The sequence below is a fragment of the Salmo salar genome, chromosome ssa14 (genome assembly GCF_905237065.1).
Source record: "Salmo salar chromosome ssa14, Ssal_v3.1, whole genome shotgun sequence".
Classification (NCBI taxonomy): Eukaryota; Metazoa; Chordata; class Actinopteri; order Salmoniformes; family Salmonidae; genus Salmo; species Salmo salar.
This window is the reverse complement of record NC_059455.1, coordinates 28,810,690-28,834,821: the sequence shown is the minus strand read 5'-3', so window position 1 is coordinate 28,834,821 and position 24,132 is coordinate 28,810,690. Positions and strand designations below refer to the sequence as shown.

The window sequence follows — 24,132 nt, the reverse complement described above, 5'->3', positions numbered from 1 at the left end:
CATTGTTCTAAAAAACAGTCCTCATATCACCAGCCTACACACACACTGACATTTCTGGGTTGTTGTCCTCCTGTTAGTATATCATCTTATGAAAGGATTGTATACATTTTCATTATATGGCTTATTTGCAGTTGTCAGTTAAGACTGTGTGTTAAAATTCCACAGCAGAAAATATTTAGAACAGTGTATGAGTGGTATGGGACTTGGTCTTCAATAACCCCATTGAGTTTGTGAGAGCGCAAGCCAACTCCCTGGGCAAACTGTCACTGATTAGCCGTTAGCACCATCTATGGGTGAACCCACTATTGGTGCATTTCCACTGAGGATTTACCTGTGTTGGCTCCTGGGACTCACAGGGCCTTGGCCTCGGTGGACCTGCTCTGACTTGGGGCCAAGGCAAAGCCTGCTGGGGCTTTTCAGGCAGCATTTACATAACAATGGCTAACAGTGTACATGGATTTACACCTTTGACGGTTAACACCTTCTCACAAAGCAACTGTTTTGATTATGCAAAGGTTGCTGATTCTGTTCTTCACAAGTCTTCACTGTCAGCCCTACCTATGGAAACACAATTACCCTAGTATAACATAAGGGTGTATACACTAGTGGAACACTGGTGTTACAGTTGAAAAGCAGCATTGCATTACGCGTCATAGTATGAGGGCATATTCTCCCTATTATTATGCTTCCTAAATCTCTACAGACTAATGATGGACCTATGAATAACTCTACAGGACACTTACAAATGACTGTTGGGAATTATAATCTTTTATTTTTCAATCCTTTGGAATACAACATTTAATTCATAATGCTTTATTACTTGTTTTACAATTCAGCACATTGTGTTGTAAAGTATATGCCATTGTCAAGTAGTGGGGGGGTTAGTTTTTGGTGAAAAAGACTAAAATCACCAGCCATTCAGCTAAAAATGTGTTTAATTTAGGAAATATTTTCACAAGTATTCCCACAAATAATGTTTTTAAAAAGTGATTGTGTATCAATGTTATTTTCAAATATAATCTCTTTTTAGGCATAGTTGTGGTCAATTTGCAGTGTACAAATGATTCTTATTATTTTCCAAGGCAAGGCCATTCGCTCCAACAAAAATGGTCCCGTGGCTTAATCTAGTTGCCTACCCCTGTTGCAGATGCTGAGCGAAGGATCTTTGAAACAGTAATTGATTCCCTCCCATTCAAATTAAACAACAACCATGTGTCTACATAAAAACAAAGCTAAGTACAATTTAAAAGCAGGTTTTTTTTGTTGGTCAAATGTTATATATTTCAACACTAAATTCCTTTTCACCCAAGTTTAAACTAATCTAAACATTGACATAGATCCAGAATGAATCCTAACAAAACATTCTAACATATTTCTCAATATACCCAGCCTTTATGCCCCCAACCAGATTTCGTTGACAGCACAAAACACCAACTAAACACAATGAATGAAAAATATACCAAATCACAAATGCTAACCCCACCTATCCCACTTTCCATCTTCCATAACCATAACAAATGTGCCACATCAAATAGACACAGTCTACTCCAATCTACTCCACACCCTCTTTTCTCTGTAAGTGTGTTTTAATCATAGAAGTGTCAGTTGGCGCTAAAGGTGGTGGAGGAAGAAGTTGTGAAGGAGCCGAAACTGGAGGAGTAATCCACACTGCCTCTGCGAGAGCCGCTCCTAGACCCTGTACGAGAGCTAGACCTGGAGCCTGAACGGGAGCCTGGGTTGGACACGTTGTAGGGGCTACTAATACCCTTGGAGGATATGGAGGAGGCCTGGAGCATCTTCATGCCTTTGCCTTCCTCCACCATGCAGCTGTCCATGGCCTCCTTGTAGGAGATCTTCAGCTTGGTTTTGGGGCAGGTCAGGTTTTTGGTGTAGCTCCGCGTGTCCTGGAGCTTCTGGGCTCCACGACCGTCCAGCCAGCCTCGTCGGATGGCCTCCTCGATAGAGGTCTTCTGGCCCGTACCGGGCTCCAGCAGACCTCCTGTCAGGTATTGGAACTCCAGGAATCTCTGTCCGGCCTCATAAGGCAGCCATTTCTCCTTCATGGCCTCGGCCGCAGACATCTTCCTCTTGGTCTTCATGTCCTCGAAGCCCATGAAGGCCTTCTGGGCTGGCTTCAGCTTGGTGGCCATGTCATTGTCAATGATGCTTTGGTGCACAGCATCTTGCAGGTTGAGCCTCTGACCATTGGTGGGGTTGATGATGCCTCCAGTACACGCCTGGGCCTCCAGCAACCTCTGAGCTGTAATGGCGTCCACTAAGCCTCTCCGTAGAGCCTCCGGAATGGTGATCTTTTCCATAGTCTCAGTGTCAAAGATGGCCGCAACAGGGCTCCCTTCGTCCAACTCCTCTGGCGGGGAGAAGATGATGGAGATGTTATTGAAGCGCTTGCGGACGGTGGGGGAAGAGGGGCGGGCCTGGGGGGGGCTGCTGCAGGTGGCCACGTCCTCCATGTTTCTGGCGGTCATTGTCAACTCGCTGAGGTTGCTATTGCTGGTGATGAGGTCAGCGAACTGAGGGAGAGTCAGGGTTCCTGATCGGTACTGCTCCAGAGAGGTCTGGTCAATGATGCCACGGTCCAGGGAGTCCTGGATGTCATACTGGGTGCCTGTCTTCCTGTCCACCACCACCAGACGGGCTGAACCATCAGAAGCTGTGATGGTGATCTCCTCCCATTCACACTCCTGCTCTGAAAGACTTAGGAAGGTGTCATAGTCAATGAGCTCCTTATGGTAGGCTTCCCTCACGGTCATCTCTATTCCAGTGTCAGGGTCCACGATCACTACCCTCCTCTTACGGAGGATGGTATTCTGGCTGCTCTGCTGAACCATCTGCTGGGGCTTGGTCTTGTCTCTCAGCGGTAGGAGGACCAGGCCAGTCTTGGGGTCTGTGATGCACCTCTCCTTCAGCTGCAGGTAGGTCAGGTTCTCTTGGGTGTTGGGGTCAAAGAAGCCCTTGGTGTCATCTCCTTCATAGGTCAGGATCTCATTCATCTCCTCGTCGAAGTAGCCCCTCTTGTAGGCGATGTCTACATCAATACGGTGGCTCTCCTTTGGGTCGATGATGCCACCGCTGGCTATCTGAGCCTCAAGCAGCCTGATCCCATGGCCCTTCTCAATCAGATCCTTCTCGATGGCTTGGAAGAGGGAGATGGTCTTGCCAGTGTGTGGGTCTTTGTATCCAGTGACGGCCCTCTCTGCAGACATTAGCTTGTCCTTGAACTCTTTGCCCACAAGGCCTCTCTTCCAGGCCTCATCCACAGTCAGGCAGACATTGTTGACAGGGTCGATCATGAAGCCGGAGGCAGCCTGGGCTTCCAGAAGCTCCAGGGTGGTTCCTTGTCTGAGCAGACCATCCTTCATGGCCTGGTAGATGGTCATTGTCCTGTTGTTGGCTTCATCATAGATCCCTGCGATGCAGTTAGAACCATGGAGGTAGTTCTTGAGCTTGTCCTCGATGTCCTTGCTGCTGAGCTTGCCCTGGTTCAGCTTCTGTACATCTGTCTCAGTCAGCAAGTTTGAGTCGATCAGCTCTGTGACGGACACCTCTCCCCTGAGGCCCTGCACGGTCATGGGCTTTTCCGGGGCTGAGAGGAGCAGCATGCCAGAGGCGGGCTCAATCCTACACTTCAACATTAGGTCACTGTAGCTGATCTTCTTCTCAGTGACTGGGTCCAGATAGCAGGCTGGTTTCTTGTTCAGAGCCCTGTAGAGGTCTTCATCAATTAGATTGCGGTCAAGGGCAAGGTCTTTGGGCAGGAACACACTCAGAACTGGGTCCAGGATTCCTCCAACAGACTCCTGGGCCTGTAGCAACCGGAGGGCTGTCTCCTTGTCCAGACGTTTCAGCTTCAGAGCCTGTCCAATGGACAGCAGCTTGCCGGTGTATGGATCTTTGAAGCCTGCACTGGCTGCTTCAGCTGTCATGAGGGCGTCTCTATCATCTGTGTCCACCACTCCTCTGGAGGAGGCAGCATCAACAGACATCTTCTCGTTAAACTTGGGGTCCATGATGTGGCCAGTGGCAGCTTGGGCCTCTAGTAGCATTAGGGCACTCTCTTTGCTCAGAAGGTTCTTGGTCTTGGCTTCAGTGATGGACATCCTGCCCTGGGGGCCTCTGACCATGCCTGCAATGATGCCTGTTCCCTTGAGGCTAAGCTGGATGTCGACGGCCACATCCTCCACGGTCCTCTTTCCCTTCAGCAGCTGCTCCAGGGTGGCCTTGCTGATAATGCCACAGTCACACAACTGGTGGGCGGTGACCTTACGGCGAACCCCATCGAACACCAGTTTAGACGGGTCCACGGTGACCACCTTCTCGTCTGTCTGGGTCTGGATGCTCATGGAGTCAGGTCTCTGCTGACGCCTCCTCAACTCCCTCTCCAGGGCGTCTCTCTTCAGGGCCAGGTCTGACACCTCCCTCTCTGAGCTCTGCAGCCTGCCCTTATACCTCTCCTCCACGGTCCTCAGCTCCACTATCATACGCTCCAACTCGCTCTTCAGGGAGAGTCTCTCCCTCTCCATCTTGTCCTTGTCCGAGTCGCTCTGCCTCATCTGGCTCTCCTTCAGTTCGTACTGGCTCTTCCAGTAGGTGAAGTCCTTTTGCATCTTGTCTCGTTCTTCCTGGAGACGCTGTTTGTTGCGCAGCTCAGTCTCCAGGGAGACCTTGATGCGATTCAGTTCCTCTTTATAGTGACCCTGTTGGGCCTTGTCCTGTTCCAGCTGCTTCAACTTGATCAGAAGGGAGTCCCTATCAGACAGGATTTCAGTGTAGTGGGTCTGAGACTTCTGCACAATCATGGAGGTCTGGATGGGAAAGAGAGAACAAGACATATTGGTCAACACACTCCCATGTTAAAAAAACCTGTATGGATAAAGACTGTATAAATCATTTGTTCCACATTCCTTTCATATAAGTAATTTTGAAAAGTAGGTAACACTGTGGTCATGCGGTTTGCCCTCTCAACTTCTGGTAAAAATATTGATGAAAAAAAACATTTAAGCAGGGACCCAGATAATTCACATTTCCAGCAACCAGAGAACGTATTGATGTGATATACTGTAGATATCGGTGAGTGAGTGCAGTGTAAACCATGGAAGCAGTCAGGTGGTGAACATTGGTCCTCTGAGAAAACTATTAAATTATTGATGAAATTATTATATAATTTAGCGAGTTGATTTAGGACTTATTCATAATGAATAGTTGAGTAATATTAACTAATTGTTAATGACAATACAATTGTTATTTAAGTGAACAAAAGAAAACCCATTTTCTCAATCAAAATTTGGAGAAATTACCAAACATGGTAACACTATATTTTAAGAATCTGTAATAAACCAAGGCATTTATATAATGTGTGTGTTCACCATTTATTAATCATTACTTCCACATTTTTAAACCATTTACAAAACATTGGTAAAGTATTTTTGCAGCACCTAATTTAAAGTGAGCACTATTTCTGCTTTATAAATACTTTATATATGTTTTGAGTGACCAGTGTAATTTCAAAAAAAAAGGATGGGCATGCCATTGGTAGTCAATCCAGCAGTCCCTGGTAAAAGAATAAGCACACAACACAGGATATCTAAGGAAATATACTGAGTGTACAACACATTCCTAATATTGAGTTGCACCCCCTTTTGCTCTAAAAACAGCCTCAATTAGTCGGGGCATGGACTACAAGGCGTCGAAAGCGTTCCACAGGGATGCTGGCCCATGTTGACTCCAATGCTTCCCACAGTTGTGTCAAGTTGGCTAGATGTCCTTTGGGCGGTGGAACATTCTTGATGCACACGGGAAACTGTTGAGAGTGAAAAACCCTGCAGCGTTGCAGTACTTGACACACTCAAACCGATACGCCTGGCACCTAGTACCATACCCCGTTCAAGGACACTCAATGGCACGCATATACAATCCATGTCTCATTTGTCTCAAGGCTTAAATATCCTTCATTAACCTGTCTCCTCCCCTTGAGCTACACTGATTGAAGTGGATTTAACAAGTGACACCAATTAGGGATCATAGCTTTCACCTGAATTCACCCGGTCAATCTCTGTCATGGAAAGAGCAGGTGTTCCTAATGTTTTGTGCAAGTCTTGTGTATATAAATGTGTGAATGTCTAGCTTACTATGGGAATAATGATTAATAAATTGTGAGCATAGTGTATGTAAATGTCTTATACATGGTTTACAAATGCCTTATAAATGGTTTATTACGCACCCTTAAAATAAAGTGTTACCCAAAACCTTAGTGGATCAGAATCAGAATCAAAGAAAACATTGAATCATCAGTCAGTGGGGACCAAAATTAGTCGATCCCTTGATAAAGATGAGCAAAAAAGACTATAAAACAAATAATACCAATACTGAGCCATAGTGTACACAATATTTTGGGGGGGAAATGCTATATTTATGAGAGAGAGAGATTTTTAGTTACAAGTAAAAAATTAAAAAATGATTCCCGTTTCCAATACTCCAGCACCCTCCCCTTGTGAGGATAACAACACAGATGTTTTCTAAAATATTTTATGAGATTGAAGAACACATTGGGAGGGATCTTAGACCATTCCTCCATACAGATGTCCACTGCAAAATTTAGATTTTGTGTTCAATTAACCATTTCTTTACATTAGGGATGAGATATTTTCAGCATATGCATTGTTCTTTCAAAGGCCAAACGCACCGCTGGTATAACATGGCCAAATATCTCTATTCGTGTCATATGACCATAGCGCCGGTTCAAATCCAAGTGCAAATGGCGTTTAGCAAACTCCAGGTGGTGCTTTGGTCAGATAACATGGAAATAGCACTTGTTAAGGTCAACGGCATTTTAGCAAAAAACCTGGTTGCCTCTTCAAGGAGGCTGAAACTAGACCACAAGTGAATCTTCCAGCAAGACAATAACCCCAAGCACACATCAAAATCCATAAACAAATTGTTCTTTGACCACAAAATCAACAAGTATATCAAGGATCTGGAAGTGTTCTGTATGGAGGAATGGTCTAAGATCCATCCCAATGTGTTCTCCAAGGCTCAATGGGGCTATCCTCGCAAGGGTAGGAGGCTGGATTATTGAAAACATGTGATCCAATAATTTTTACCCCTATCTTTAGAGAATTTTTTTATTACTTCTTGTTAAACAAAATACATTTTATCTCCGCACCCACCGCCAAGCGCCTCAACTCCAGGCAAGCCAGATGGGCCCTGCTGTTCACACAGTTCAACTTCTCCTTCTCGTACCAGCCGGGATCCAAGAATGTCAAGCCGGATGCACTGTCACGCCGCTATAGCCCCACGGGTACCACCTCGGAGGCCGAGACCATCCTTTCCACCTCGTGCCTGGTGACGGCACTCAACTGGGGTATAGGGAAACAGGACCGGGAGGCGAAGCGGTGGGGGGGGGGGGCTCTGATAATCAGATGTTTGTGCCTGATGCTGTCGACACTGCGGTCCTGCAGTGGGCCCATTGCTCCAGGTTTGCCTGCCACCCGGGCTCCCATCCAGATGTCGGCGTGTTTGTCTCTGCCTGCACGGTCTGTGCTCAGAATAAGACTGCTCGGGCAAGCTCCGGCTGGTCTTCTGAAGCCACTGCCTGTCCCTCACCGACCCTGGTCCCACATATCCCTGGATTTCGTCACGGGTCTCCCCCCATCTGAGGGCAACACTGCAATCCTGACTGTGGTTGACCGGTTTTTCAAGAACGCTTACTTCATTCCTCTCCCCAAACTACCTTTGGCCAAGGAGATGGCCCAGCTCATGGTGCAGCACGTCTTCCGGATCCATGGACTGCCCATGGACACGGTCTCCAACCGGGGGCCTCAGTTCTCGTCCCGGTTCTGAAGGTGTTCTGCGCCCTCATTGGGTCATCGGCCAGCCTGTCCTCTGGGTTCCACCCCCAGTCCAATGGCCAGTCGGAGCGAGCCAACCAGGATCTTGAAACTAGTCTGCGCTGCCTGGTCTCCGCCAACCCCACCTCCTGGAGCCAGCAGCTGGTGTGGGTCGAGTACGCCCGCAACACCCTTCCCTGCTCTGCCACATCAGCCGTCCTCAAGACCACCTTCAGGTATCGATGACAAGCGGATCGCCATCGGACCCCGGGTCGCCGGTATGGTCTCTGGCAGATTGTATGGCTATCCACCCGGGATCTGCCCCTCCGGGTGGAATCCCGCAAACTCTCCCCTCGGTTTATCTGCCCATTTCCCATTTCCAAGATTATTAGCCCCTCTGCTGTTCGTCTTCTGTTTCCCCGTACCCTTCGTATACATCCCACCTTTCATGTGTCCAGAGTCAAACCTATGTCTCACAGCCCTGAAAGTTTAACCTCTGGGCAGGGAGTTTCAGTACCTGGTTGACTGGGATGGTTATGGCCCGGAGGAGAGGTGCTGGTCCCCCACCAGGGACATCCTGAACCCAGGCCTCATTGTGGATTTTCAACACTGACACCCTGGTCAACCAGGTATGCGCCCAGGTAGGATGCCAGGTGTTGCCCCTAGAGGGGGGTGTACTGTCACACCCTGACCTGTTCTTGTGATTGTCTCCACCCCCCTCCAGGTGTCACCCATCTTCCCCATTATCCCCTGTGTATTTATACCTGTGTTCACTGTTTGTCCGTTGCCAGCTCCTGCTTTTCCCAGCCTCTCCTTTTTCTCGCCCTCCTGGTTTTGACCCTTGCCTGTCCTGACACTGAGCCCGCCTGCCTGACCACTCTGCCTGACTCTGACTACCGACCTGTAACTTTGCCCCACCTCTGGATTGTTGAACTCTGCCTACCCTGAACCTGCCTGCCGTCCGGTACTGTTGCCCCACCTCTGGTTTACTGACACCTGCCTGCCTTGACCCGTCTATTGCCTGCCCCTGTTGGACTATTAAACCATTGTCAATTTGACATGTTTGCACCTGGGTCTTACCTTGATTCCTGATAGGAGGTGCTTCAGGAAGCATGGGGTGAAATCTCTTCAGATCACCTCAACAAATTGACAACTAGAATGCCAAAGGTCTGCAAGGCTGTAATTGCTGCAAATTATTTGACGAAAGCAAAGTTTGAAGAACACTATTTCAATAAAAAATAATTATTTTTTACCTTGTCAACATCTTGACTATATTTCCTATTAATTTTGAAAATCATTTCATATATTTTTTCATTGAAAACAAGGAAATTTCTAGGTGACCCCAAACTTTTGAAAGGTAGTGTATCTATTTTTTGGACCATACACTATAGCTCAGTATTTGTATGATTTTTTTTCTTCTATTTTTTTTATTCATCTTTATTAAGGGATCCAATACTTTTGGACACCATTGTAAATTATTTGAACTTCCAGTGCCACTCATTCATTCACGCAGATTTGTTTGAATTATTTGGAATTGGCCCCTCAGATCAATCAAAATACCTCTATGGATTGCTTTTGGACTTTGTCCAAATCCGACTTTAGCTTTTCCCTCTCCTTGGTCAGGTCCTTGATGAGGGCTTGGAGTTCCAGTGTCATCTTGCTGCTGCTCTGGAGCTGGACATGCAGGGATGAGATCTGGGCTTGGCTCTCTCCATCCACACTATCTCTGTTAAGTTTTAGTTGCTCTTTCTCCTGCTTCACTCCTCTCAGTTCCTCCTCCAGCCTCAGCCTCTCCTTGGTCAGATTCTGAGTAAGGCTCTGAAGTTTCTCGATCTCTGTGGTGGCATCATTGAGCAGCCGGCTCTTCTCCTCTATGGTTTTGTAGAGGCTCTCGTTGCGGAGATTGACTTCACGGACCTTCCCCTGCTCTTGGAAGAGCTGTTGTTGGAGAGCCTTTAATTCTGCAGATGCCTGAGCCAGGTGCTCCGTGGTGGCCTTGTGCTCCCGCAGGCTCTTGTCCAGAGCCTCCTGGAGAGCCCTGAGCTCCTGTTCGTACTTCCTCCCTGAGGTGGACACCTCTTCCTGCTTGGCCCTGAGGGTGTTGAGGGTGGTGGTGTGTTCTCTGCAGCTCTGGGTCATCTTCTCCAGCTCAGACTCAATCCTCTTCCTGCGGGTGAACTCATCCTGGGTGGTTCTCTTCTGCTTCTCCATCTCCGCTTCCAGACCGTCCACCATAGCCTGCAGGTCCCTGATGCGGCTCTGCAGCCTGGTGGCAGTTGTCTCAGCCTTGGTCCTCTCGTTGGTCTGCTTTTCCAGATCCACTCGGACCAGGTGGATCTCCTGCTCTGAGATCTTGAGCTTGTTGATGACATCCCGAGAGGTGGCATTACTGGTCTGCAGCTCAGTGTAGGACTGCCTGAGCTTGGTGACCTCAATCTCCAGGGCACTTCTCTTCTTGCCCTCCTCCTCCAGGTTGTGTGTCAGAAGTCTGATCTGCTTGCTCTTCTCCTGGCTGCTCCTGGTGGCCTCGGCCAGCGCCTCCTTCTGCCTCAGCTCCTCCTCTCCTCTCTGAGTGACCACAGTCTGGAGCTGTATCTCCAGCTCTCTCCTCCTCCTCGACTCCTCTGTCCCTGTAGACCTCTGCTGATGGGCATCATCTTCTGCCTTCCTCCTCATCGCCTCAGTCTGAGTCACAGACAGTCTCAACCTCCTCAACTCCTCTTCAAGATCCCTTTTATCCGATTCTAGTCCCTCACACTGCAGTTTGAGCTCGGCCGTGTCTTCCTGTTTCTGCTGAGAAGCCTTGAGGATGGTGGTCTTGGTGACGTGGATCTCCGACTCATAGGTTTGCTTAAGGTTACTCATCTCCTGGTTGCACTGGGTTCTTACCTTAGAGATTTCCTGCTCAGCCCCACGCCTCCTCGTGGCCTCCTCTTCCAGCTGCATCCTCAGCCTCTCCAGCTCGCGCTCCTTGTCCTTCACTGCCTTCTCCAAGTCGATCTTGGACCAGTTGAGCTCGTCCAGCTCCTTCTGGCGCCGACGCACGGCCGCCTCGTACTCTTCCTGCTGGCTTGTATAGCGCTCCTCGGCCAGCCTCTTCTTCCTCTTCTCCTCGTCCAGCTGGTAGGTGAGACGGGTCAACTTGTCATTGAGCTCAGTGAGCTGGCTGCTGGTGTTGTCCAGGCTCTCCCTGGCTACGCTGACCTGCACAGCTGTGGTCCTCTTCACCTCCTCCATGGAGATGAGTTGTTCTTTAGACTGTGAGAGCTCCAGCTTGTATCGGGACAGGGCGTCCTCTAAGGAACGGTTCTTCTGGCTGTGGTCCCCGATGTCCTCCTTTAGACGACGAAGCTCCTCCTCCAGCATCTCAATCTTGGTGTTCCTAATCTGAGGAGGGAAAATAGGAGTGTCGCAATGAGATGGTAGTTGACCATAAAAACAGATCTAGGATCAGATTACCCTAACCCAATCGTAACCAGGGAAAGTCATATCACTAGAAATTGATAATCTACAGTCTTATTAGGAGGGAACGCATATGCTACATATCGCAAACCCATTATTTTTTATGATTGTGCCTTCATGCCCTTACCTTCAGTTCCTCCATGTTCTTGAGCATCTCCCCCAGGAACTTGTAATAGTCACTGGAGCGGGTCAGGAGCTCAATGTAGCGAGACTGGAGGTCAGCACCCTAGTGGAGTTAAAGTTTATCAATAAACAAGCAGCCATAAAAAACAGCCACTACAACAGAGTTAATTGTAAACCTTATTTGCCAACATTTAGGATGTTTTAATAGTGCCAAATAGAAAATCAATCCAAAAAACAAGGATTATCACATTTGGATTAACATAATGGTAATGAATGGCCTTATGCTACAGTGAGGGAAAAAGGTATTTGATCCCCTGCTGATTTTGTACGTTTGCCCACTGACAAAGAAATGATCAGTCTATAATTTAATGGTATGTTTATTTTAACAGTGACAGACAGAATAACAACAAAAAAATCCAGAAAAACACATGTAAAAAATTGTATAAATTGATTTGCATTTTAATGAGGGAAATAAGTATTTTACCCCCTCTCAATCAGAAATATTTCTGGCTCCCAAGTGTCTTTTATACAGGTAACGAGCTGAGATTAGGAGCACACCCGTAAAGGGAGTGCTCCTGATCTCAGCTTGTTACCTGTATAAAAAGACACCTGTCCACACAAGCAATCAATCAATCAGATTCCAAACTCTCCACCATGGCCAAGACCAAAGAGCTCTCCAAGGATGTCAGGGACAAGATTGTAGACCTACACAAGGCTAGAATGGGCTACAAGACCATCGCCAAGCAGCTTGGTGAGAAGCTGACAACAGTTGGTGCGATTATTCGCAAATGGAAGAAACACAAAAGAACTGTCAATATCCCTCGGCCTGGGGCTCCATGCAAGATCTCACCTCGTGGAGTTGCAATGATCATGAGAACGGTGAGGAATCAGCCCAGAACTACACGGGAGGATCTTGTCAATGATCTCAAGGCAGCTGGGACCATAGTCACCAAGAAAACAATTGGTAACACACTACGCCGTGAAGCGCCCGCAAGGTCCCCCTGCTTAAGAAAGCACATATACATGCCCGTCTGAAGTTTGCCAATGAACATCTGAATGATTCAGAGGACAGCTGGGTGAAAGTGTTGTGGTCAGATGAGACCAAAATGGAGCTCTTTGGCATCAACTCAACTCGCCGTGTTTGGAGGAGGAGGAATGCTGCCTATGACCCCAAGAACACCACCCCCACCATCAAACATGGAGGTGGAAACACTATGCTTTGGGGGGTGTTTTTCTGCTAAGGGGACAGGACAACTTCACCGCATCAAAGGGATGATGGACGGGGCCATGTACCGTCAAATCTTGGGTGAGAACCTCCTTCCCTCAGCCAGGGCATTGAAAATGGGTCGTGGATGGGTATTCCAGCATGACAATGACCCAAAACAGACAGCCAAGGCAACAAACGAGTGGCTCAAGAAGAAGCACATTAAGGTCCTGGAGTGGCCTAGCCAGTCTCCAGACCTTAATCCCATAGAAAATCTGTGGAGGGAGCTGAAGGTTCGAGTTGTCAAACGTGGAGTGGGACAAAATCCCTCCTGAGATGTGTGCAAACCTGGTGGCCAACTACAAGAAACGTCTGGCCTCTGTGATTGCCAACAAGGGTTTTGCCACCAAGTACTAAGTCATGTTTTGCAGAGGGGTCAAATACTTATTTCCCTCATTAAAATGCAAATCATTTTATAACATTTTTGACATGCGTTTTTCTGGATTTTTTTGTTGTTATTCTGTCTCTCACTGTTCAAATAAATATACCATTCAAATTATAGACTGATCATTTCTTTGTCAGTGGGCAAACGTATAAAATCAGCAGGGGATCAAATACTTCTTTCCCTCACTGTACCTCAGGCGTCATGATCCCATTTAACCACATTAGCTGGGTAAAGACCAGTCCCTGTATTGATAAAACATCTAGGATCTGCCCCCCTGTCCATATAACCGTATTCATTATGGTCTAAAAAACTAAACTGATCCTACTCTGAGACGCTTTATGAATACAGCCCTGATGTATTTTTAACACGGTCTACTGCCCCCTGTTGGACAGGCTGCTCCATTACCTCCTGTCTGACCACAGTGGCAGGGGACTGGAGCATGGTTCTCTTGATAGGGATGTTCAACAGGGTCTCCAGTCCTGCACTGTAGGAGGCCAGCTGCAGCTCATAGTCCTGGAATGAAGTAGCACATGTGAACACAGGCACTTAGCATTTGTATTGTACATGCTATAGTATGGAAGGGTTTTAGGTGCTGATGTGGTATTCAAACGGGTAAGATACTTTCAGTGACAACTACATTGAAGGCGTCGAGAGAATGACAGGTTGTGAAAGAACGGCATTCACCTTGATGGAGGCAGCACAGGTGTCCGCATCCTTCTGTACATCCTCCACCTTCTCCTTCTTCCCTTTGATCTCACTGTCCAGCACCTGTCCATCAAACATACTGGGCTTGTCATGAGTGCATTAGAATCTATTAATCATACCTGAAACAACCAGTCAGTGTCTGTACTGTACAGAATTGCACAACAACAATAACAATATATATTTTGGGGATGGCTGTGCAGTGGCCTACCTTCTGTTGGTTGAGGTGCTCCATGACAGCCTGGATGTTGCTAAACTTGGTACTCTGCAGGGTGTCCTGGCGCTGTCTAGCGTTGTCTATCCACTGGTTAACCACTCCGCTGCTCTGCTGGAAATGTCTCAGCTGTTTCTCCTGCTTCTCCAGGTCCCACACTCTGATGAGAGAGGATGTAATTATGCCCCCAGCTTCTGGTATAGCCTGACAGAAAACCTGAGGAGGGCCGAAACTATGGACATATTTAAAAGAGATCTTAAAACACATCTTTTAAGATTTTATTTTCCTTGCGGTACTTTTTAGTCGTTCAGTTTTTATTGTTATTCTTTTGTTTTTATCGTCTTAAGTTTGTTGTGTAGTAAATATAAAATATTTTATTTTCATAGTTTTTTATTCCTTTTTTCCTGTGAAGCACATTGCATTGCATTCCATGTCGGAAATGTGCTGTATAAATAAAGCTTGATTTGATTTAATGGAGAAAAGGAGGGAGAAGAGTAACATTTAGTCCCATGGTCAATAGAGTTGCTGAATACCAGCAAGAAGGATCCACTACATGGGCATAGAGGCGACATCAGAACTGAATATGTATCATGGCATGGGTATTGAAGAGTTTGTGAGAGTGTATGTGAGAAGTGGATGTTTAGAGATCTAAGGGTCCTCACCTGCTGTCGATCTGGGTCTGGATGCGTCTCCAGCGGTCAGACATCTGGGTCACCAGCTCAGTGTACTTGGACAGGTCCACATCACACTTGTGTAAGGAAGCTGAGATCTGACTGTTCACGTGGACTGCATTGGCCAGATCACTATCCATGGCCTTCAGAAGGTCTCTCTTATGTTCCAGGTCAGACTTCATTTGCTGTAGTGGAAAGACAACAGGCAATGCTCAAGACACACTATTGGACACTGATACGAATCTTGCTGAAACATACTCCCTCTCACAGTTCTACAACACTAATGCACAATAAGAATATTGAATTGCAAAAGCAGTATATACATATATTATTTGGCAAAATTACACAGCTCACAATCAGAATTTATTGACAGATATGAATTGACAGCAGTGGTGATTGATGGTGTGTCTGACCTTGAGTGTAGCCCTGTAGCGCTCCAACTCGTTGAGATCCAGGGAGGTGGTCTCCTTCTCAGTCAGACGGGCCTCGTGGACCTTGATGACATCCTCAGCCTGGAGGAGGCTCTGGAGCAAGTTCTGCAGATACGACAGTCTACCCAGGGAACACATACACACAGAGACCACGTTACAAAACCACCTCAATAAACAAGACCTTTCAACAGTGAAACAACAAACACCACAACAAACTACAACCATTTCACACAGGTGAAACATACCCTCAACAAACATTTGCTAAACAGTTCGTTTTCTCAACTACTTCTTAACATAGGAAGAAGACTATAAAGGTAGGAGCTCCTGTGAGAGCCGTACCTCTGGAGGTAGGCAGAGGACAGCCCTTGCAGATCTCCCAGTTTCTGGTTGAGGAGATCCAGCTCTTTCCTGAGGAACTTGGCCTGCTCTGAGTCTGCTGCCGTCCCCTCTAGCTGCTTCACCACCCTCTCCCTCAGCCTCAGGTACTCATCACGCACACCGTCCAGGTCATTGTGAATGCCCTGAGATTCAGGAACAAGGGTTAGTCCATCATGTAGAATAGTTTGCATTTAAGATGATTGACATTATTCAGTGAGAAAGCCAATCGATGGCCACAGTGTCTATCTTTGAACACTTTAAATGAATCCAGTATTCAAAAACACAATTGGATAGGATTGACCACACAGTTTCCCTTTCATTGCTTTCACCTATCCAGTCATGCTATCTCATATATTACATCAAAGATAGGAGGAAGAAATGCAAAGATGTGTGTTTTTCACAGGCCCATTTCATCTATTGTATCTCTGGTGTAGATGCAGTTGCATACCTCCAGCTTCAGGAGGTGCTGTGAGCACTCCTGCACACTGTTCTCCCCCAGGGAAACATGGAGGTGGTGGCTGAGGCCTGATTCAGCCAGCTCCAGCCTGCGTCTGAGGGCTTGGAGGTCACTGAGCAGGCTCAGGCTCATGTTAGAGCCCTGGGTGGAGATGCTGGTCCCAGTACACGAGGTATTGGTGATCTTGGTAGTGTTAGCTTTGATGGGCAGCTCAGGCTGGACCACCACCACTTTGGATTGATCTGTGAAATGAAATGGAACCAATTTGAATTTAGTGGACTGGCATCGAATTGAGTAGCAATACATATTCATATTATAACTGACATCCAACATAATCTAATTGATTTCTTGGCAAACATCTGTAGCAATTGGGTCACAGTATCCACTGGTTATTATTCAATTCAATTCATTCCATTAACCTTCCTGACTAATTCAGTTGAACTGATGCAGTTTGTAGTGTAGACAGGGAAGGCGTTAAGCCATCTAAGAAGCTCCACTGGGTATGCTAGGCACCCTTGGACTCACTGTATGTAGGCAGCCCTATGACCAGTGTGTCGTAGTGGCTCTGGGCTCCAGAATACTGGCCCTCCATCTTCTTCTTCTCATCCTCTCCAAACATCTCGGAGCCATGGCTGTTGCGGAGGAACTCCTGGTAGTGAGTCTCCAGACTCTTAATGATGTTACGGTACTCCTCAGGACGCATCTGGGACAGCTAGGAGAGGGTGATGGAGAGGAAGGAAGAGTGAGATTTACAACTACTGTGGGCTAAGAGGGCTCATTAAACATCTACTTACTTCTTGTTGTGGATGAAAAAGATAGAGATGTTAGAGTTAAATAATGTCTAAATAAGACCAACACTTGAGATGTCTAATACACAAACACAACGTTAAATATCTCCAAATGGTTGTGTGTATTGCCACCTAAAGCCTTTGTTCCTTGTTCATATTGTGAGAGTAGCACTATTGATTGGTGTGACAGATTGTCTGCAGTGTATGCAGTGTAAGTCATAGTCTTGTTTAAGGCCTTACCATGGTGAGAGTGAGGGAGTTGATATGGTTGATGTCTTTGACACAGTACTGCCAGGAGATGAGGCTCTTGATGTTGATGTAGAGCTGATTCCAGATGCCCATGATAGCCTCATAGTACTGTTCATTCCTGCAATACACAACATAGGATCAGTTACTAATCTGCTTGTGTCATAACAGTGTAAAGTCAGTTGATATATTCTGACACCAGCATTTATGAAATTATTAGTATTTACTCTAATGTCATTTTTATGGCACTGTTATTTAGTCCATTGAAATGGCAATAATGTCATAGAGCCAAGCAGTGTGTTTGTCGAGGGGGTCTTACTTGTTGGCCAGGCCGATGCTTAGGGGGTTGGGCGGGGGGATGAGGAGGCACACAGATGGGATCAGCATGTCCAGACCTCCAGGACCCGTCACGTGCCACTTACTGCGCTGGGAGTTGTCCTTCAGGATGCCCTCGTCCCCCTTTAAGATCCCTTTCTGTAGGACACACAGAACACATGCAAAACGGTGTAAACTCACTACTGTTGCGGATCTTCTCTATGCAAATATTGTATGTGTGTGTTAGGGGTGGTAGTATTGTAAGAATTTGTATAAGCGACGTCAGTTCATGGGTTAACACTTTAAAATGTGTGTGTACGTGTGTGTGTGTGTGTGTGTGTGTGTGTGTGTGTGTGTGTGTGTGTGTGTATCTGGTGTGTGTGTGGGTGCTGACCTGGTCCTGTTTGAAGTCACACAGGGCCTGTACTATAACAGCTGTGCTGCTCTTCTCTTCAGGGTTACGTGGTCTCAGCCTCACGATGCTCTTGGACTTATTCACCAGGTGCTTCACCTGGCTCTTATTCTCCATGACCTTCTCCTTCTCTCTCTGCATGGGGACACAAACACACAGGTCATATAACGGTCACAGAAACAGGACGTGTCCTATACTTATCCCTGAAGAATATGTTACCATTATTTTAAATAACTTGAACCATCCCATATAGTTGTTATATACCCTATGACATTTGCATTATCTTGTTCACATTTCCATTTCTAAATCATGCCATGCAAACAGGTGAGGGAACGAGTTATCCTCAATAATGAGTAGCAAAGAGGTCAAAGAGGGATATCTGCAAAAATGCTTACTACTCATATCAAATACTTGTTGAAAATATGATAGTTGTGGGAGAGATCCTATATGGAAACATTCTCAGGTGTCATTCAGTGTTAGGTACCTCGAGGTTCTTCAGGAGCTCAGTGAGGTTCTCCAGAGGTGTTCCTTTATCACAGGTAAACTTCTTACGGATAGTCTCATGGTCCTTTTGCAGCTTGCTGTAGGTCTCATTGGCCTCCTTGAAGAACTGCAGTAGAAAGGGAAGGTTAATAGAACATGGGATACAGATACTGTGTGTGTGTGTGTGTGTGTGTGTGTGTGTGTGTGTGTGTGTGTGTGTGTGTGTGTGTGTGTGTGTGTCTATGCACACTTTAGTGTTTATGTGTTTATGCAAGTATGTCTACGTGTGTATTCACCTGGCTGTAGGCAGCGTTCTCCTTCAGGTGGACATGAATACACTTGGTGATCTGGAGCAGCCAGCTCCACTGGGTTTGCAGAGTGTCCATATATGCCTGGGGAACAAACAACACTATTAGTTAGCAGCAACTTCATGAATATTGTAGAACAAACTCATGTTACCACTTCACTGCATACGGTTATACAAATCCAGTAACTTTCCCAAAATGTTCCAAAAGTTACTGGAATTCTGAAAATCTAGCTAAGGGTACAGTGACTCTCACCTCTATCTTGTCTGAAGCTGGGTGATTGTTCTTCAGGAGAACATCCACTTTCTGCTTCAGTTTGTTCAGCTCCTTCTCTTTCTCCTCCAGGGCACTCATCAGTTTCTGGGAGAGAAAGATAGACTGTCTGTGAGTAAACCTACAAAAGGACCACTACAGTATAGTAATGCGTCCCAGATGGCCCCAATTCTCTATACAGTGCACTAAAAGTAGTGCACTAAATAGGGTATAGGGTGCCATTTGGGTCGCAGCCTAGGAGGCTTATCTCCTCATGGTTACCAGACCTTGATATTCTGCTACTTCATGTTCATTCGTAAATAGCAGAGTGAAAACAAGACTTTGGAAGTGCGATAACACAAGACTACAGTAGTGAGTGCACTGAATAGATACATATCATGTCAGTATTGTAAGGCCTTACGGAGTAGCTCTCCTGTTTCTTGGGGATGTAGACGTCGATGTTCTTGTCTCCCCAGTCGAACACCAGCTCCTCCTCCTCTCTCTCGTTGACCCACATGATGGCCCTGGAGATCTCGTCGATGATGTTCTGCAGCTCTCTCAGCTGGCCCGTACGAGCAAATGACATTTTCTGACAGAGGAGAAGATGAACAAAGATGAGCACAATGAGGCTAGTGAATACAACTATGAAGAAAGGAATGATCAAATAACTTTATTTTGTTAAATAGTTTGTTAATATGGACTCATACCTGTAAACTGTCCCATTCTTGCTGCAGGGAATGGAGGCCACCCTTGTCATCCCTTTGGGCCTGAGTTAAGACACACAGACGATTAGTAGGAACAGGGGTTTTTCACGACTATATTATCTGACCAAGGAGCACTTGTTATAGTCAACTCTATAGTACGCACCAGTTCATCCCTGGCGTGATCCACCTCATGGCTCCTCTGTATAGAGCTGTGGAACTTGTTCTGGCTGAGGATCTGCTGCTCGATGGTGGCCGCGTCATCACCCCACGGAGACGTCTCGATCAGACGCTGCAGACAGACAGATATACAGCCGATACAGCTTACTCCATTTTCTCAACAACACTGAGTCAAAGTAAAATCATGGCACCAACATGTATGAAGTTCTGCCGGTGTTTACTCAATATTATACACAATAATAGCTTAATTACATTAGTATTACTGAATAACAACCGCTCTGCTTCAGGATTCATTAAAATAAGTATAATTTGGTGTCATGTAGTTAGCAATTCTATATAGTATTTTCTGGTGAACACCAGTTCCATACCAGCTGTCGGACAGTGATAAAGTGCTAGCGAAACCAAGTATCTGTTTGTGTGGAAGGCTGAACAAATGTGTCCTTCCTAAGTCTATTCTCTAGATGGCAGTAAATAACCGTTAACTGATCAGTGTGTCTGTCATCAGCAGGAAACTATTCCAACTATTCCCCCTGTAGAGTTCACTCCAATCCACTCAGCTTTGATAAGAAAAAGGGTTGAGTTCTGCTCAGTAGAAAGTGGCTGGGGCTGGGAGGGTGGCTGGGGTGGAGGTGGTTGGCCACCCTAAGTAGTGGACAGCCTGAGGGAGATAGGGTGGAGGGAGATATGCGTTGGGAGAGAGGCTATGTAGCGACTCATATACAGTAGGGTCACTAGAGAGGCAGGGAGGGAGAGGGAAGGAGGGAGAGAGGGAGAGAGAGATGGGGAATGAGGAGAGAGTTAGAGAGAGAGTCAGGAAAAGTTTCACTCTTGCCAATACCTTTATTGACTCAACGTGATAGAGAAGGAGAGAAAGTTCTGTATACAACATACAGTGACAAAGCCAGAGAGACACAGAGGGAGGTGAAAAAATCTGAGCGATGAGTAACAAAGGAAGATCTTAGGTGAGATAATGATAGAGAAGGTGTGAGAGAGATGAAGGGATAGGGAGAGAGGGAGAGGCAGGGAGTGGTGTGTGGGAGTGAATTAGTTGGAAGCAAGGCGTGCAGGGTGTGTTTTCATATGCATGTAAGTGATCAGTCATGTCCCATATTGGCATGAGTCAGTGGTGAGTGTCAGATGTTACACTCCTCTCCTTCTTTTCCCATGTTTCTGTCTCTCTTGCTAAGTCTCTGTTCCTGTCTTCCTCGCTCTCGTCTCTCTGTCTCCCTCTCTTTCTGAGCATCCATGTTTTGGTATTGTGGTGGTTTTGTGTTTCAGCAGGTCATCCTTCAACCTCCCTTCACACACACACACACACACACACACACACACACACACACACACACACACACACACACACACACACACACACACACACACACACACACACACACACACACACACACACACACACACACACACACACACACACACACACACACCTACTGCTCTATACCGGTTTAGAGCTTGGAGATGAGGATGGTATATTGTCTAGGCGGTGAGTTCCAGAGCAATGAAGCCATCTGTAACACCCTATACAATCCCCTTGAGGGGGAAATCGCTAAATAAATGATGCAGGTTTTATAATACCTTCTGTTGGCTGATCCAGGACATGGCATCAGCGTAGGTCCTTCCTCTCTCCTCCCAGCCAATGGTTCCTCTGTTCTGTCTCTGGGTTGTCCCACTGATGGAGGAGATGATCCCACTCTGCATGCTCTGGAGCTGCTGTACGCTGTAGGGAGGGAGAGACAGGAAGTGTCAGGCATGAAAGATAAGAGATTTGTCCCATCTGTTTTTAAGCACAAATGTAAAAGCAAACAAATATGCAAATACCTTTATCAAATACACACAAACACACACTCTCTCGTTCTTTCACACGTACACAAACACAGATGGACTGTTTCCCTTCCTCTCTAACTCTCTCTCACACAGACAGCTGTCCTTGCCTCCTGATGATGTTGTCGTTGGGTTGTCTCATTTGCTGCAGCTCTATGGCACATTCATTCAGTTGGTCTATAGTCTCAGAGGACATAGTCATCAGCTTGTCCACCTCCACCGCTGGACCACGCTGGGGGAGGACAATCATATGGTCAGTACAACAATACACACACACAACCCAGTACTGTCAACATACCCACACTATCCAAAAGACTGCCCAGTAAGCTGTTAAAGATCTACTACCTTATTTGACCAGTTTCTCACAACAGCAAAATAACCCTGCAGCAACAGGAAATGTGACTAATTATGTTAATTATAATCAATTGAAATGTTTGTTGGGCCTGAGTGATCAAATGAAGATAGCAGACCTGTAATAATGGCCCATTCATGGACAAACAAGGCAAAACGAGCTCTTTTCTATTGAGTAATTCTAGATGAGTGAGATATTATCAGTACAGCTGAAGACCACAGCTGCTTCCAATGCTGCATCAACACCGATAAACCTGTTTCTGTGTACATAGAAACATCCCAGACATCAATGTAAAAAATATGGCTTCATATTTGTAAGTGAAAGATACGTCATTATGCTGAAGCTAAAACTATTTAAATTCTGCTCTTCCACAACCAAACATGGTCTTGTGTCAGTGTCTGTGTAAGTGCAGTCATGCATGCTTAAGTTTGATTTCATCCATAACTATACTTTGACCTATGCAGAGTACTTACTGCCTGGAGAATCTGCTGTACTCTCTGCAGGTACTCCTGACACTGGCCTTGCAGGAAGAAAGCTTTCTTTTGGATGCTCTGCACACTAAACATGACAAAACAAGGAACACACCATCAAAGTTTGTTATATTGCAAAACACATCATCCATTATAATAACTTTCGTAATCTGCTTTATACTAATATGAACAATATTAACAAGGTAGTTGACATCATTCGATGACATCACTTCTTGAGCAATAGCTGGGTGAGGATCGAGTTAAGGTATGTGTGTGGTGTGTTGAACATTTCCAACCCGTTTCAGCTCTTATCGGCTCTGACCCAGAATATGTGTTGAGTAATGTCTGTGATTGTATTCTGGAGAATGTAACCCAGGCTATTGAAGCTCTATAGAATAAGGGAATTGACCACTATTGTGTGACTGTAGTTTATCATCTTTATCATCATATTTGACAAAACAGAGTTTCATTCATTTCCATTGTACATATGTATAATGAATGGTCCATTCAACATTTATCTAAAACAGTCCAGGTTGATATTTACACTAGTTTGGCACTATAAGGTTCTATCTGCAAAAATATGATTCTGAGATAATTGGCTTTATAGTTTCAAACCCTATTGGTGTCAGTAAAGGTGTGGTGATGGTGTGAGTAATTTTTTTATCTTGTATACTTTTGAATTTATACATTCTGACAAAAATACAGATAAAACCTAATCTAAAACTCTCGTGTAGGCCCATTGGTCCAATGACATTTTTGCCACGGTAACGGAATTATGCTGAGACTGAGTTCAAAGTATACCAAACCATACAACTATATGCACAAGGATTACTTTTAACAATTTCCACTGAACATTTTACAAAAACACATTTACACGAAGAACTGTGCAGATAAAAAGTTTGGTAAGAGAATTAGGGTAAAATGTCCCTCAGTTGTATTCTGTTACCAAACTTTGTATCTGCACAGTTCTTTCTGTAAATGTATTTTTGTAAAATGTTCAGTGAACATTGTTAAAAGTAGTCCTTATTCATATAACTGTATGGTTAGTTATTCTTTGAATTCAATGGTTTTTGTTTGGTATACATTTTAAGTGAAAAATCAGCAAATGTCAGCATAATTCTGTTTCCATGGAATTGCCCCTGTGCTTTTTTTAGGCTAACTGTAATTATGCATGTAATGTACACGTTACATACCTTGCTCCCCCTCCACCTCCCCCTCCATAGCCCACTCCACCTCCCCCTCCACCATCCCCTCCGTATGACCCTCCACCAACCCCTCCGTAGGCTCCTCCACCTCCACCTCCTCCACCTCCTCCCAAGGAAGATTTGGAGTAAGTTTGTGAATAGGTGTATCCATCTCCATATTCCTGTTGATAGCCGTTTCCACCGACGAAGACCTGGCTGCCGTCATTCCTGGGAATGGTGAAACTGCCGCTCGTCAGGTCTGGTCGAGAATTACTTCTCCGAATCATGGTCGGAAGTCTACTTTGAGAGCCGTACATACTAATTTCCAGTCCCGTTTATGATTTGAAATTCTGTTAAAAAAGGTAAATGGTATTGAAAGAAATGTAGTCCTAAACGTCAATGGAGCTCGTCCCTGCGCGCACAGTCGACGACGTCTCCTGTTGCGCCGATATTGTACTACTGAGAAGACGGAAGAGTGTTGTTTTGGACGGAGACCACACCTAGCGGTGTCTCAAACGAAAAAACGCCCTTGTTACTTTTCGTCAGTGGACTATATTTCTGGGTGGAGTTAACTTTCTCCTGCCGGGAATAGGACGGAGAGCTGTGCAAAGAATGAAATAATTTGTCACGCACTTCACACGATTATTGAGTTCGGGAAGGTCGTGTAACTATAACAA

General features: G+C 45.8%; 1 protein-coding gene across 2 annotated transcripts; it reads right to left on the bottom strand.

The window, feature by feature from the left end:
• Nucleotides 1–746: 746 nt before the first annotated feature.
• On the bottom strand, nt 747–23,981 carry dspa (desmoplakin a). Of its 2 annotated transcripts, none has more exons than XM_014140215.1 (24): nt 23,465–23,981; nt 22,275–22,359; nt 21,560–21,681; nt 21,204–21,345; nt 19,600–19,725; nt 19,440–19,499; nt 19,154–19,321; nt 18,736–18,840; nt 18,472–18,567; nt 18,177–18,302; nt 17,675–17,827; nt 17,285–17,439; nt 16,960–17,086; nt 16,457–16,643; nt 15,923–16,173; nt 15,436–15,617; nt 15,079–15,217; nt 14,657–14,850; nt 13,992–14,154; nt 13,763–13,846; nt 13,484–13,591; nt 11,434–11,532; nt 9,405–11,231; nt 747–4,823 (listed from the first exon to the last, which is right to left on the bottom strand). In XM_014140215.1, exons 1-24 carry the CDS (start codon nt 23,770–23,772, stop codon nt 1,602–1,604), a joined length of 8,229 nt encoding a protein of 2,742 aa, XP_013995690.1. In that variant the 5' UTR covers nt 23,773–23,981; the 3' UTR covers nt 747–1,601. The 2 variants fall into 2 exon arrangements, with proteins under 2 accessions (XP_013995690.1, XP_013995691.1); XM_014140216.1 differs by having other exon boundaries at nt 10,734–11,231; nt 23,465–23,979.
• Nucleotides 23,982–24,132: the final 151 nt, after the last annotated feature.

Bases quoted from the DNA above. Each gene is read 5' to 3' on its own strand.
- dspa (XM_014140215.1), bottom strand. From the start codon at position 23,772: ATGTACGGCTCTCAAAGTAGACTTCCGACCATGATTCGGAGAAGTAAT. The intron at 17,440-17,674 runs GTCAGCACCCAC...TGTGTCCTACAG, and splicing joins GTGACTTCAAACAGGACCAG to AAAGGGATCTTAAAGGGGGA. The intron at 16,644-16,959 runs GTAAGGCCTTAA...ACCCTCTCCTAG, and splicing joins ACTCCCTCACTCTCACCATG to CTGTCCCAGATGCGTCCTGA.